The sequence below is a fragment of the Halichoeres trimaculatus genome, unplaced genomic scaffold (assembly GCF_033239565.1).
Source record: "Halichoeres trimaculatus isolate MK-OKI-2021-1 unplaced genomic scaffold, fHalTri1.1 fHalTri1_scaffold_9, whole genome shotgun sequence".
Classification (NCBI taxonomy): domain Eukaryota; kingdom Metazoa; phylum Chordata; class Actinopteri; order Labriformes; family Labridae; genus Halichoeres; species Halichoeres trimaculatus.
In genome coordinates this window covers 35,809,505-35,824,649 of record NW_027437188.1, presented here as the reverse complement: position 1 = coordinate 35,824,649, position 15,145 = coordinate 35,809,505, and the positions used below count along the sequence as shown (strand labels likewise).

Sequence of the window (15,145 nt, the reverse complement as noted above, 5' to 3'; positions counted from 1 at the left end):
AGTACGGAGGGGAAATAATAATAATTAAAAAAGATATAAAATCCCATTACCATCATAAAAAAACGATCATTATCCTTCTCTTTTGCAGATTAAACTAATCTAAACTACCTGGATTAAATGAATTTATTGCTGATATACTGCAAATGTGCAGAAAAAAATGTACAGGTGGTTATTTCCGGTCACTCTCTCAAACTATCCAGTTAAATAAGAGCTGAAAACATGTATCAAGAAAGAAATCAAGACATTTGAAGAAGAAGAAAAAAGATTAAATAGCGATAACTGATCAATTTATCGCAGGTTGGAACATTACCGTAATCCTCCTAAAAGACCGGCACTGATTTTTCCATCTGGTGAGGATGATGACTTAGTTTCTGCTATTCAGAGTAAATTTAATCTGCAGAACAAAAGGTGCCACACCCCAAATCTTTACTCATAATTTTAGACTTTCTGAATTTTCTTCCCCCATATTTGGAGGCCCCTATGTTATTGTTATTTCCCACTACATGAGCTCCAGCTTTAAATTCATTTCCACCTACTTTTAAAGTATTAATATTTAGTGTAAATTCATCAAAAAAAAAAAAGTTTCAATAAAACTCATTCATCATTCAGAGCACTTGAAAAAAACATTGCTCATCTTTTATGAACATTACGGTAATGTTTTAGCTTATTAAAAATCATAAATTTGTCCAGAAAATCTATTTAAATGTGATATATTTCACAAAATCTGATTATTTCTTTCTAAAAGGAGTCTTTTTAGCCTGATTTTAATCTAAATGAACTGTTTGAGAGTGACTTGAGATGCCATCACAGCAATTTTGAGGGATATGGAATGAATTAAAAATATATCTCACCTTTTGCAGCACAAAGCTCCTTTTTGCCATTGTGTTCAACCAAAAAATTACTTTTCCTAACTCATACTTAGAGCTGATTTAATTGTAAGAAGAAAAAGTTTGATATAAAACCAAAGAATAAAAAAACAACACAACACTCCTTAAAAGATGGCTGTGTTACTTTATTCTTCCAATACTTAAAGTCAATTTAAAATCCGTTCCAGTTTCATAAAAAAACCATCAAACATGGTGAATCACAAACACAGAAATCTGTAACAAGGGGATGTTGTAGCGCCTCCGCCTGGCAGCAGCAGGACAATACAGCAGCAGCATCAGCTGAACTTTGGTCCCTGTTTGGTTGGTCTTTAATCTGTAGCTCTACGCTGGTGTGTTGTTGGTCCTTGGGGGGGTTTGAATCGCTATTGCACATCCGTAAACACACAGGAGTGGACTGAGGAAGAGGAGAGGAGGGTTTTTGATCCGGAGAGGCTTCACGCCGCGTCTTTAAGAGTACATGGTCAGCTGGAGCCACTGGGAGACAGACACAAACAGGAAGTGGGTTACAAAGCTGATCAGTTTAGTCCATCTTGTTTTGTTGATGCAAGTTTATTTCTCATTTCTCTTTTCTTTTCTAAAGTCACCAAAACACGTCAGCGAATCAGGTGATTTTTTTAAGGTTGTGTAAAATGTCTCAGATGCTTTCAGGCTGCCGTACTTTTTATCTTTTAAAGGTAATATAGGGAACAGAGAACATCAGTAAACACTCAACCATCTTTACAGGAAGAAATCCGTCAAAAGGTGAAGTTTTCCACAACATTAGTTGAACATTAGTCTGAAACTAAGGTGATAAATCTGTGCAGAGTTACATCATTAAACACAGCAAAAACGGAAATCCAACCAAATATTTACATCTTATTTTAAGTCTAAATGATGAATGGCACATTCGCCTGACAGGCCACTTTTTAAAGATATCAAACAGAAGCCAAAAAGAAGAGTTTGAACTATCAATGTAAAAATCAAAAAACATTTCTAAAAAATTACAAGTTTTACTCAAAGTTTTAGATTTATCATTACAATAGTAAAATTTAATAAATAATAAATTAATTAATAAAAATAATAAATAATAAAATAAATAAAAAGAAAAAGAATAAGAAATATATTAACAATAAACAATAAAATAAATAATAAAAAAAGAAATAAATAAATAATAAATAATAAAATAAAGATAAAAATAATAAGAAATGAATTAATAATAAATAATAAGATAAATGAAAATTCATAAATAAATAATAAAACATAAAAAAGCTGGACTACTGTTTGGATAAGTTGCCAAAAATATCAAACAGATATTTAAAAATAAGAATAAAAGAAAAATAAGAGAAATATTCAGAAAGATGAAAATGAAAGTGAAACATTTTCCTAAAAGTGCTGGATGAAGATAAATTGTTATCATGATTTTATTGAGAGCCAAAGATGTGAGAAGCAGCTCTTTTAGAGTTGGTTAGACAAATGTATTTATTAGCACTGTACGCTAACGCTAGTGGATGACTAGTTTAACAAAGTCAAAGATAAATTCTGAAAAATTAAGAAAGTCTGAATGTCTTCAGCAAAACTGAAAGATGAAACTTCAATTAAACACTTTTAATTTTTTTTCATTCTCATTTATTTATTTTTTATTGCGTGGCTGTTTGAATATCTTTATCTTAGTGGTTCCCAAACTGTGGGCTGCGACCCCTGGGGGCCGCGAAGGTAATCCAAGTGGGCCGCCAAATCATTTCCAAAACAATATGATTTTTGTGAGGGGTGTAATTTTACAAAAATAAAATGAAAAAAGAATAATGTTTTGAAAGTTAAAGCTCAGATACCTTTTAAATAATGTTTAAAATGTTACCGTCATGTTTGTCCAGTTTGTCTTTTTATTTTTACTCTTCCTTCGATCAATCCATCAGTCAGTATCACTTCTCTCTCCACCTGATTAAAATCCAAACCTCACCTGTCTGTTCAGCCGAGCTGCCTCAGAGTTTTTATCTATGTGTGCACAGATCTGTTTGTTTCCTGCCACAGCTTTACGTTAAAGCTTAAAAGAAAAACCTGCAGACTCTGAAATCCCTTCAGGGATATAAAACGTGTTTCCAACCTGCTCAGTGTTTTTTTTCTAAATGCACATAAATTTCTGCTGTGATGAAGTGAAACATCCTGATTTACCTCTTTGATGTCGAGCTCGATGGAGCCGTTGCCATCCTTGTCCAGAGTCTTAAAGGCTCCTGAAAAACAAACGTACGTCAGTTACAAACTGTAGCTGCATCAATGGGGTTATTCATCTGACTGGAGCTTGTGCTGCAGGATCAACTTTTTGTATAACTAAGACAATTCAGAAATGTCAACCTGTTTCCAGAAATTTTGAAGCTATAAATAGTGAATATAAGTGACAGGCCTCTCCCCGTGGGAATTTCATGCTTGCCACCATTTGAACTATTTAAATTATGGGCGTTCAATTGAAGAAGGCGGCCATATTGAAAAACAAAATTGCCTTCTTCAAAGTCATTTTTCAAAGAGTTGTTCTTAGAGCGAATCTGTGCCTAATTTCATACTTCTATCACCACTTAAAGGAGTCTCTGGAAATATGCAATTAATCTACGGCTAAGCCCCGCCCACAAACAGAATCAGCCAATCACAGTGTGTATAGCCATTCCCATAGCCTCGGACATTCTCTGCCCTGATGACCATTGAAATGCATCACAGGAAGTTAGTTTTTGTTCAGTTTTATGAAATTTTTCTGAGATTTTCAGTTTGAAAATGGTCAAACTGTGTTTTTTTGGAAACATGAAACTTCAACACAAAGTATCCTGAGAGTCTGAGTGACAGGTTGGGTTTTTAACCCTTTCCTAAGGCACATCTGAACAGAGCCAAGTGTCATCAACAAGAAATATAACTTTATTTTTAACACGTTAGCTAAAGTTAGCCTAGCGTTAGCTCCTAGCTGCGTTGTTCATCATGTCTCTGTGTTTGTTGGGAGTTCATTGGCCTGTTTTGTTCTTTGGTGATCGTTCATCATGGTTAGCTGTTGTCCAAAGGGCTCTAGTTAAGCTAACGTTAGCTTCTGGAGCTTAGCTTCATTAGCTTATGTGTAGTAGCTGAGCTAACAAAGGTTGTCAAACGTTGTGGCTCCAAACTAACAGAGACACACATTGTCTTGCATGCTTGCTCCTGATTGGTCGACTTACTGCACATGGAGTCCAGCCGCACCAGACACCCGATGTAGTTGTCAAAGTCCATGTTACCGTCCTCATCGCTGTAGCGACGGACGATCATCTTAAAGAGCTGTTCGTTGAGAGGGAAACCTGAACACACACGCACACACACACATGAGCACACACACACTGTTAGTCTGAAACCTAACACCCTGCTTACAGTGCAGCATTTCACAGTTCCTCACCTGCTGCTTTGAAAGCAGCTGGCAGCTCTCTGGAGCAGATCACACCTGAGCCGTCACGATCACAGTTCAGGTAGCAAGCCTGGAGACAAACGACAAGTTAACAGCACACAAACAAACAAACAAACAAACAAACAAACAAACAGACAAACAAACAGAGCTGTCAGAGTCTAACACAAGCTGTGGGCTGACCTGCCATCTCTTGATGTTGTTCCACAGGTACTTGAACTCGTGGAAGCCCAGTTTACCTGTGCTGTCACTCTGCAGGGGGCGGAGTCAAAGGTCAAACTCAAAAAACAATGCTGAATACATGAACACACACACAGTGACTCTAGTTTTTCCTTTGATTTTACGTTTAATAGTTAAACTGATGTCATTTTGATTTAGTGGAAGGATACGTCCATGACGGCCACCATGCTCCTGCAGGACTCGATGCTGAAACCGTCCGTCTTCAGGCTGCCGTCTTCAAACACACACAAGACGCACATAAAAAAAATTGAAGAGGAAAAATAAAATGATTTTATCCTCGATGGTTTTATCTTTCTGACCCTCTCTTAAAAAAAAAAAACAAAAAAAAAAACCAGAACAACAACTCACGTTTAGAAATGATTTTGTTCAGGATGTTCATCAGCTCATTGGGGCTCACCTCCATGTCCTGTCAACACACACACACACACAGACACACACACACACACACACGCACACAGTGAGTCACAGCTGAGTGTGTGTGACTCAGTCAGACCGTATCCGTTTGATTTCCTTTGATATTTTTTCCAGTTTCTGACTCACTGCAGAGAAAAACTCACCCCTGAACTATTCTCTGAGTTTATCTGCTCCTCAAACATGACACGATTTGCTGAGTCAGCATTAAAGAGGGGGTACTGGGCTTTCTTTTTCAGTCTTTATTCTGTCCCCCTGGTGCCCCTGTAGTATCTTTGCTTGATTTACAATTTTTCAAAACATCTCAGTTTTTCTCTTCCTGATGTTTTTACAAACTCTTATTTCAGCTTCTGCTTAAATCACTTTGTTATAGCTGCTGTCTCTTTAAAGGTCCCATTTTATCCAAAAATCATTTTATCAAGTCTTTTAGTGAAATTTGTGGGTCTGATTCCCTTTTTTGACCAATCAGGAGCTAGTCTGATCTGATTGGTCCACCGGAGCAGAAACCCCCTAACCCCCTCCTTGCCCACTCCCAAAGTTGAAGAGCCATCACTGCTCTGTTTTTGGCTGTAAACAGCCACATAGTCCCATGCACAAGCTTCCCATCTCAGAAGAAGACAGACTAAGTGTCTAGAGTTCATTTATCAGGAAATGTTCCAGCTACACTCAGTAAAACTGTGCATGTGTGTGCTAGTCACTTCACGGCCGACTGCTTTTCCAACTTTGGACAGTCCAACAGAGGGCTAGCCAATAGACTGGTCCTGAATCCAGGCGCATTACCAACCATCCTCCAACAAACCTGGGACCCTGGAAATGTGAGTATTTTAAATGCTGTGTGCTGTGGAGCAGATGGAAGAGCTTTTCCTCAGTGTCCCCCCCTGTCTCTGTGTTAGCTTCAGGATGCTAACTTTAGCTGCGGTTAGCCTGTTGTTTTAGCCTGTAATGTTACGGTAAACGAGCTTCTCTGTTTTCTAAACGTTGTGCACTCGGAGCTCGTGGCGCCGCTCTCAGTGACGTGGAAGAGCGGGGCGGTATCAGCGGTGGCTCATTTACATATGAAGGCCACGCCCACTAAATCAGAGCGTTCTGAACAGAGGGGCTATGAGAGCCTGGAAACAATGCTGCTGTGCTTGATTTATTGGCTTTTTGGACCCAAACATGTTACTACCATTTCATGAAGACATCAATGATCCAGATTAAACTGCAGGAAAGGAGCAGAATATGGGACCTTTAGAGGTCAAACGCCCCAGCAACCGGCACAACTGACTCACAACTGTGGCTCACATTGTAGTGATGGGGGCAGTTATGAGCCTGGTTGACGAAGACATGGGCTAACGTGGAGCAGTGCAGAATTAAAGCGCCTTAACTACATATGTTGATCATATAGCGCACACTGGGCCATGACCCACATAAACACTGTAATGCTAACTAGCCACACATGACGTTGAGGCTCAATGGCAGTGATTCCCCGTGGAAAGCAGGTAGGAACATGAATGAATGAATGAATAAAGAAAAGGAAATTCCCCGCCCTCCAGGTTTGATTTCTGACCAATTAGAGAAAAAATCGATCACGTGTCGCGTTTGTTTACAACTTGGGACCGCAACAGACTTTTGTCATGTGAACACAAACGAACCAAGTAACAACCACCTGAATCAGAACAAAGCAAAAGAAGCCACAGGTGTGAATACACCCTAAGGCTCCCTGATGCACCAACCCCCTTCACTCTGATTGGCCAGCCCTCTGGAGGCGGAGCTTGGTGTTTAAGGCCCACCCTCCAGCGTGTCAGGAAGTAGTGAGAACAGAATCTGCTCTGTACCTTTAAGAAGCCACAGGAAGCTTCCAGAAAAGATCTAACACCTGTCTCCACCCAGCTGGGGCTCTGCCAGGTGGGCGGGTCTGTGTTTTACTACAACAACCTTCATCATCCCCATCATCACTGTCCTCACCCTTCATACTGTAACTGTTGACTTACAAACCTCCACCCACTGACAGCCCGACTCAGCTCTGGATTAACTTGAGCACACACCCCTCTGATGATTCAGAAAACCTCACACACACACACACACACACACACACACACACACACACAGAGTCCAGCGCCTGTAAGCTTGAGCCTCCCTGCCAGACAATGGCAGGAATGCATAAAGACACACACTCTCTGTGTTTGTAACACGCCCTGAAGCAGACGCTGATGTTTCCACGAGTTACAAACCTACGAACCCGTCCAAGCTTCAGTTTGAGGGCACAGATGTAAACGCTTCAAGAGATCGTCTCCATTTTTTCAACCTTACTTCACATGTTTTACTGTCTGAATGACACATACGAAGAACGTGGTTTGGCAATCTCTTCAGCTGAGAAATCAAAACAGGATAAAGTGTCTGCACTCTCGGCAAAGCCACTAGACTTCACAAACAAACAAAAACAACAATTTACTGACTGTGTTTGGTTTAGTCTGTCAGTTTGTGTTAACTGCCAAACACCAAAGTCTCACAGTAACTAGTGGGTATCTTTGTTTCTACCACCAAATCAAGAAGCAGCCAAAAAAACATGTTTTCCTTCTCATTGTTTCATGGACACTGAGTTATCTGACAGCAAAAACAAAACCATGATATTTTCACTGTTTTTGCTCCTGTGTTTGTCTGGAGATCCTACATGTAACCATGGCTGCATTGTTTACATGTAAAATCAGCTGTTAGCAGCCTGTAGTATGTCAATGCTAACTGGTGCTAGGCCAGATGTTTCCCCACAGGGTGAGGATAAGGAGGTGAGGACGACATGCTGGTGTTTTCTTGATTGCTGCTGAGACTCCTCCTGAATTTCCCCTCAGGGATAAATAAAGTATTTTTTATTCTATTTCTATGAAGCTTTAATCACATTTCATGACTTAAAGTGAGAAAACTAACTGAAGGTGACATGCAAATATGTCAAAAATTTGCTGTGAGGCACATTACTAGTGTTATTACTTCATCTTGCTAATATTTTTATCACAGCTGTGAGTGAGATTGATTGAAGCCACAAAACCTGTTGAACTCGACAACAAGCAAGCCCGACAGAGAGCAAGGGAAGGTGGATGAGGTGGCGAAGGGTGGGGTTAGGAATGCGGCCTGCAGCCGGCAGACAGGAGTGGTGAGTGGGGAGGGATCAGGTGAGAGCAGGGAGGTAGACAGCTGGATCAGCAGGTATTAAAAACCTTTAAAAACACACAAATTTAAACTTTTCACGACAGATTTCTTGTGTTTAAGTCAAACAGGAACCATCACAATCATCTTTAAAGAGAAGAGGGAAGAAGACACGCCCAAGATGACAAGCAAAAGAATGATAGTCATCCCAAACATCAGAGACAGACTGAAGTGGAAGGAGACGCCCAATAACACAAACGTGCCGCAACAACCACAATTTACTACTACGAGAGGTGTGATTTTAGTCATTTGATAGCTTAAAACCCTTTTCTTTACTTCTTTCCACAAATGTTCAGTTGGATTGAAGTCAGGTGATCGACTAGGCCGTTCTAACAGATTGATTTTCTTTTTTTGAAACCATTTGAGAGTCAACTTTGCCGTGTGCTTTGGATGGTTGTCCTGCTGGAAGGTCCAGCCACGTCTCATCTTCATCATCCTGGTGGATGGCAGCAGATTCATATCAAGAATTTCCCCATACATGGCTCCATTCATTGCTCCGTCAGTTAGATGAAGTTTGCCAACACCATGAGATGAGAAACAACCCCATGCCATGATGCTTCACCTCCAAACTTCACTGTTGGTGTAGTGTTTTTTGGCTGATGTGCAGTGCCATTTCTCCTCCAAACATGGTCTGTAGTATGACAGCCCAAAAGTTCAGTTTTGGTCTCATCTGACCAGACAACATTCTGCCAGTATTCTACAGGCTTGTCAAGATGCTGTTTAGCAAACTTTAAACCAGCTTCAACATGCCTTTTCCTGAGGAATGGAGTCTTGTGGGCTGAGCGTCCATAGAGGCCATGGCGGTGGAGTGCATTGCCTATTGTTTTCTCTGTAACAATTGTACCTGCTGCCTCCAAGTCTTTCTGGAGCACTTACAGGGTGGTCATAATCACATAATCATTATTTATGGACCTGAACGTTGTGATTTCTTTTCATGTGTGGATTATTTGCGTTAATACCAATGTCTGGGAGAAAATTTGTTTGAATTGCATCTTTGGAAATAAATGTAATGAGAAAAAAGCTGATGCGTTCAATGCTTATTTCCCCCACTGTATTTGTCTTTTGGTGTCAAACCCAAATGTTTCCAGTCTTCAGCAGAAAATCCAATACTTTTGGAGGACTCTACGTTTGGATGTATGCTCCTCACAGATTCATGTTTAGCTGTTTGTAAAGTATGTTAATGTTTGATCTGACAGAGGCGGGGACGGATGTAAACAATTCATTACGGTGGATTTAAAGAGAGAACAAAGTCTCTGAGGTTATTTTACGAGGTCCGCAGTCACGTGACCGACTCAGGCTGCAAACTAACAGCAGATGTTTCAAAGGTTTTATCCACACAGTGACTCCCACATGCTAGTTGACGCTCACTAACAGACGAGTTTGCAAGAAAAGTTGAAACGTCACTTCCTGTTTATCATCCCCTGAAACCATAACATCTTAATAACTTCTGTTTTTGAGCTAATCTCTGAAACTGCAGAGGCAGGAGTTTTTATTTCTGCACAGAAAAGGATGTAAACAACAGATTTTTCAGGGTGGAAACAGAAGAATTCAATGCATTTAAGATTTAAATGAAGTGTAAACACACACACACACACACACATAGGAGGATAAACTCGGTCAAAGAGATCATTGATGGACTCACATCTCCGGCCAGCTGCTTGAAAACCTTCCGAAACTGTTTCTCCTCATCGCTCTCATGAGTCTCAGCAAAATTCAGAGGTCTGCGAGGTGGAGGCTGCAAACACACACACACAAAGAGCTTCTGTTAGGCCACATTTCTCAGTCTGAGGGCACTCAGTGTGGGTTTGCTTACAAAATCGACCCCTTGGAGGAATCTGAGTGTCGCGAAATCAAACTTCATTTCACAGGCGAGGGGTCAGAGGACAAACAATATGGCACATTACAATAAAAATGACAAACTTCTAAAGTCTGTTCTTCCTGCTCTCCACGCAGAGCGTACCCTGCAAATACTTAAATGTTTTTGGGTTGATTTCACAAAAAAAAAATTTGATTTTGAGCCAAATTCACCTGACGGGTCCAGAAAAATGTCTGATTTCAAGATATTACAAGACAAAAAAATTCTGGCACATTATTCAAATTTTCATATTTTTGAGAAACTTGAGAAGTTTATTTTTTTCGTCTCCCATTGGTGGATTGGATTGGGCCATTTTTGTGGACTTGTCAGGTGAATGTGGCTCATATAAAGTCTAATTAGACATTTTTTAACTCTTTAACCCTGGGGTGTGTGTGTGGGTGACATTCAGGGACACGCGGCAGGTTGTGTTACACACAAGCAGAGTATAAACATCAGAATAAGAGCCTGGTTCTGGTACTTACAGGATCTGAGGATCTGAACTGTGACGGGTCGATGTCACTGTTTGAAGAAAAAAAAAAAAGTCAAACTGCAGCTTTCAGCAGATCAGTGTCAGACTCTGGAGCTAGCCTAGCTTAGCACAAAGACTGGAAACAAAGGGAAGCTGTTAGCCTAGCTGGATCTAAAGGGAAAAGGGATGGCTGGTGAACACTCACGTGGCGATTTTGATGAGCCCACAGATGAGATTCTTTGCCAGAAACATGATGCTGCCTGGAGGAAACAAAGAGTTAATATCAACATGTAAATATAGTAAGTATGTTAATCCGTCTAATTTCCGACTGACTGCATATAAATACATGGAATAACACATTTCTGGATGAAGTTTTTGAATTTCCAAACTTGTCTCAAAGTATGTACAGGTTAGCATCTATCAGCAGTTACAGCAACACCACAAACATTTGCTTTTTTCCCCTGGACAATGCAGATAAAATAAACTTCCAAATATCAACTTTTAATTGCATTTCTTAGCTATAAACCGCCTTAATTGTCATTTTGAACAATTTGATTTTTTTCAAAACTAAAAATTTTAGCTGTTAAGTCCACAGGACACACAAATACTGGAAATATTAGACCCCACCCTACTCAGTCTTATTATTTCAACATTTTGTTAGCCTAATAGCATAAATACTGGAGTCATTAATCATAGACATGTAAATTATTAATTTGCAAGTCTCATAACATGATTGGCCAAGACAAATATATATATATATATATATATATATATATATATATATATATATATATATATATATATATATATATATATATATATATATATATATATATATATAAAGTTAAAAATGAAAATATAGAAATTCATGGCAAATTAATTAAAAATAGTAATAAAATGATAAATACACATTAAAAAAAATGTTGTTGTTTTTTGAATATGACATGGGCAAAAATGCTATTAAGCTAACAATTTTCAGCAGACAGTATGCACTTATAAAAAAAATTGTTACAATAATATTATTATTATTATTATTATTAATATTTATACTTATATGTATTCTATTTGGGCTCCAAAATACCGGATTTTATCCTCGTCAACAATGTTTTTTAGCACTTTATTTTTACCGTTTACACTAAAGTAAGGATTCAAACACTTCCGGTCTAACAGAGTAACACAGTAATAGAGTATTCTGGCTGGTTTTTAAACATGTGTTAATAATAAATAGACGGAAACAGTTATTTTTTAAGAGACGCCCCGCTGCACATTTCAAAGCCACTCCTTAATCTTTTTAAGTCAAACCTTGAACGCAGCACGACTGCATTAAGTTTCTTTTTTGTACTTTTCTACTTCTGGAGGCAACACAGGACGATATGCAAAAACCCTCTCCACTTATAGAAGACGCAGTGTCCGGTTTCAGACGCACAAGCTCCATAACAACAGTTCAGTGAACGCACCACAAAACACAAACACAGGATAAAAACTGTTTCTGAGCAACTTACCAAAGTTTTATCACTTCTGTGGAGAGAAAGAGACTCACAGGTGGAGAGGAGAGAGGTACAGACACACTGACAGACACAGACAGAGTGGGTCAGAGACACGGCACACCCACTGCCAGAGTCCACAAAACCAGTTGAGCGAAAAGATCCAAGTTCTTTTTCAGTGCATCATGAACCCCTCCCAAGACCTCACACACCCAAACACACACACCCAAGGCATCCTCAGGTCCTAGAGTCCGCGGGATTCCTGCAAGAAAGTGTGCGCTATATGGAGCATATGGTGCGTTCAGGAGTCAGCTAGAAAGCTCGGAATTTGAAGATGCCTTGATTTTCTTTGAAGTACAGCAGGATTTTTCATGTCCACTGACTGTGAAAAAATTCTGTCACATATTTGGGGCCTTATTTCTTTGCCAGAAGTCAGTACTTAGAATAAATGTGTAATAAATAATTTATGCATATCATGTTTCTTTTCAAGGCATTAAAAAACAAAGCTTTATTTTTTTTTAAATCAAGTATTTGATTTTTTATTAGAAGCACTTGAGTATTCAAAACCAAACAGAAAAATAAAAAATAATAATTGAACTATATTGTGTTCATTTATGTATTTTGTAATTCTATGAAAAAAAAAAAAAATTTCTATGCTTTTTAAAATATTTGAACATTTTAACTTTTTTCATTTAATGATTGATAAGCTTTTTAACTATCTGGTGCATGTCTGTTGACATCCAGGTCCACCACAGAAACCACTGCAGGCCAATGAAAAAAAAATCTTTAATCAAGTCAAAAAAATGTGAACATCTCTATTCATATGATGCGCAACGTTAGGGACACCACTGTGGTTTTATTTATTGACATTCTCAGTGTCGGACATAATACTGCCTCCAGTGGTCACACTGGAGAACTGCATCAAGATGTGGTCAATGGATGTAAGAACTTTTGCTGCCTGTTAGACAGGCAACTTTCTGTTTCTGCAGAAAAATTAAGCTGAAGTGCTAAAAAACTGCAGTTCCACATGTGTCCACCAGAGGCTTGCTCCAAAAAGGTCAGAAACCACACACACACCCATTCAAAAAAGCACATCTAAACAGCAGAAATTACTGCCTGAACGACTTAAGAAAAAAATGCCCTGAATACCTCATCTGTCTATCAGAGTTTTCTTATTACTCAGTAGTTTTGAAGATATTAAATCTTTAAAGTCTGAATATTCAGACGCACAGCTGACTTGGCTGACGAATAAACTCGTTAAACTACCTGTGCATAGTTTACCTACTTTTAAATCATAGGCCACTCCTTCAGGGTTAAAATCTGAGAGCAAAGTTAGACCTTTGGACAGCATTCCCAATATGGCTGCTATGTTCCATATCTGAACTGTCACAGTTATCTCTAATGTTGTTCTGGCTCATTCTCTGATTATTTGCTGCCCTCTACTGGTGACAGGGAAAAATTACACCTCAATTTATACACATGGTTAAGTGTGTCACATTATTATTGGAATGCCAGCTCCGAGACTGTAAGATTAAGCCGAAATTTCATCATAAAAATGGCATTCATTGGATTAAACAAAAAAAACATCAACATTAGTTTGGTGAGTTTCAAACTTCCCACCGTCCCTGAAAGCATCACCACTCCTCCGCTGACGTCACTCTGAACCCGGCAGTGTCCCTGTGGCAGGTTTCTTCTTCCTCTCCGGATCAGATGGCGGACTCAGCGGGTCCGTTTCGGACCGGGTCTGGACTCTGGTCCTCGGTTCTGGTCCTGCTGCTGCTGACGGAGCTGAGCGGGCCGGCGCGCGCCGTGTCCGAACCCGGGAAGTGGCTCGTGACCGTCGACAGCGTGAGTTTCCTGAAACGGTGACATGTTCATGTGAATGTTTCTGCTTCAAACGATGAGTTTGTGTTTTAAAACGGATTTCAGGTGAAGTTTGAACACCTGAGAGGGGGCTGGATGTGGTCCAGGTGGTTCAGTGGACTTAAATGAGGTGTTCGAGCGCTGCGTCAGAAACATAAACAACGTTAGCTAGCAAACTGAGCGTAGCCCGCATCTCTACAACAAATCTGACCCAGTTCATCCAGTTTTTCCTCTAATGTGGACCAAGTCCAGGACTGAAGGGTTTCCTTTGTGACCACACACTTTAAATCACAAACCACCTTTAGTTAAATTCACTTTATTCCTTTATTTGAATCGCATTTTATCATAAAAACACATCATTTGACATCACAGCTAATATGTGCTGTGAGTGAAACGACAGAAAGAGAAAGTATCTTCATGGTCACAGTTTCAGACAGAAAATCTGCGCATTAACTTTAATATTTAATCTTAAATACAGATATAAATGTACGGAAGCGTATTGCATTCACTTGAAGAAAACAAAAACAACTCAGGTTTTTCAGAGTAATTTATTCTTCGGTTTGTTTTTTGTGGTTATTAATTTTGTTTTTCTGATTAATTTTTTTTATTGTTTTTTTTTGTTATAATTATTATATTGGTTTGTTTTTGTTACAATTATTTCTGTTTTTATGAGTAATTTTTTGTGGTAATTAATTTATTTTCTGATTAATATTTTTTTATTTTTTTATTTTTGTTATAATTATTTCTGCTTTTATGAGTATTTTTTTTCTGTTTTCAAATTACTTTTTTCCTGTTTTTTTGAGTATTTTTTTTCCTGAAGTATCGAGATACCTAGAAATCCCGCGAGAACCTCCAACCTGCTGTTTTTCGTGGTAATTTTTTCCTCCTGTTTTTAGGAGTATTTTTTTTTCCTGAAGTATCAAGCTACTTCGAAATCCCAGCACTACTTAGGTACTTAGGTTCTAAGTATCTCGATACTTCTGGAAAAAATTACTCCAGAAAACAGGACAAAAGTAATCTGAAAACAGAAAAAAAAATTACTTATAACAACAGAAATAATTATAACAAGAAACAAACCAATAAAAAAAATATTAATCAGAAAAACAAAATTAATTACCACAAAAAATTACTCATAAAAACAGAAATATTTATAACAAAAACAAACCAATATAATTATTATAACAAAAAACAAACCAATAAAAAATATTAATCAGAAAAACAAAATTAATTACCACAAAAAACAAACCGAAGAATAAATTACTCTGAAAAACCTGAGTTGTTTTTTTTCTTCCAGTGAATGCAATAAGCTTCCGTATAAATGTGAGAACGTTACAGGGGATAAATAAATGTCTTTATGACAACATATTTTCC

General features: G+C 38.5%; 2 protein-coding genes across 3 annotated transcripts in view; one reads left to right on the top strand and one right to left on the bottom strand.

Annotated features, from left to right (window-relative positions):
• Nucleotides 1-991: 991 nt before the first annotated feature.
• Nucleotides 992-12,118, bottom strand: capns1b (calpain, small subunit 1 b). The gene is made up of 11 exons (XM_074680400.1): nucleotides 11,930-12,118; nucleotides 10,633-10,687; nucleotides 10,441-10,477; nucleotides 9,746-9,838; nucleotides 4,861-4,918; nucleotides 4,662-4,726; nucleotides 4,456-4,524; nucleotides 4,267-4,345; nucleotides 4,055-4,171; nucleotides 3,036-3,094; nucleotides 992-1,361 (listed from the first exon to the last, which is right to left on the bottom strand). Exons 2-11 carry the CDS (start codon nucleotides 10,677-10,679, stop codon nucleotides 1,335-1,337), a joined length of 651 nt encoding a protein of 216 aa, XP_074536501.1. The 5' UTR covers nucleotides 10,680-10,687; nucleotides 11,930-12,118; the 3' UTR covers nucleotides 992-1,334.
• Nucleotides 12,119-13,556: 1,438 nt separating this feature from the next.
• Nucleotides 13,557-15,145, top strand: part of LOC141798429 (transmembrane protein 87A) — a 28,663-nt gene continuing 27,074 nt past the window's right edge. For both annotated transcript variants that reach the window (XM_074680370.1, XM_074680369.1), the window contains exon 1: nucleotides 13,557-13,759. In XM_074680370.1, coding sequence (XP_074536471.1) covers nucleotides 13,622-13,759 — 138 coding nt within the window. In that variant the 5' untranslated portion in view covers nucleotides 13,557-13,621. The remainder of the gene's footprint in view (nucleotides 13,760-15,145) is intronic.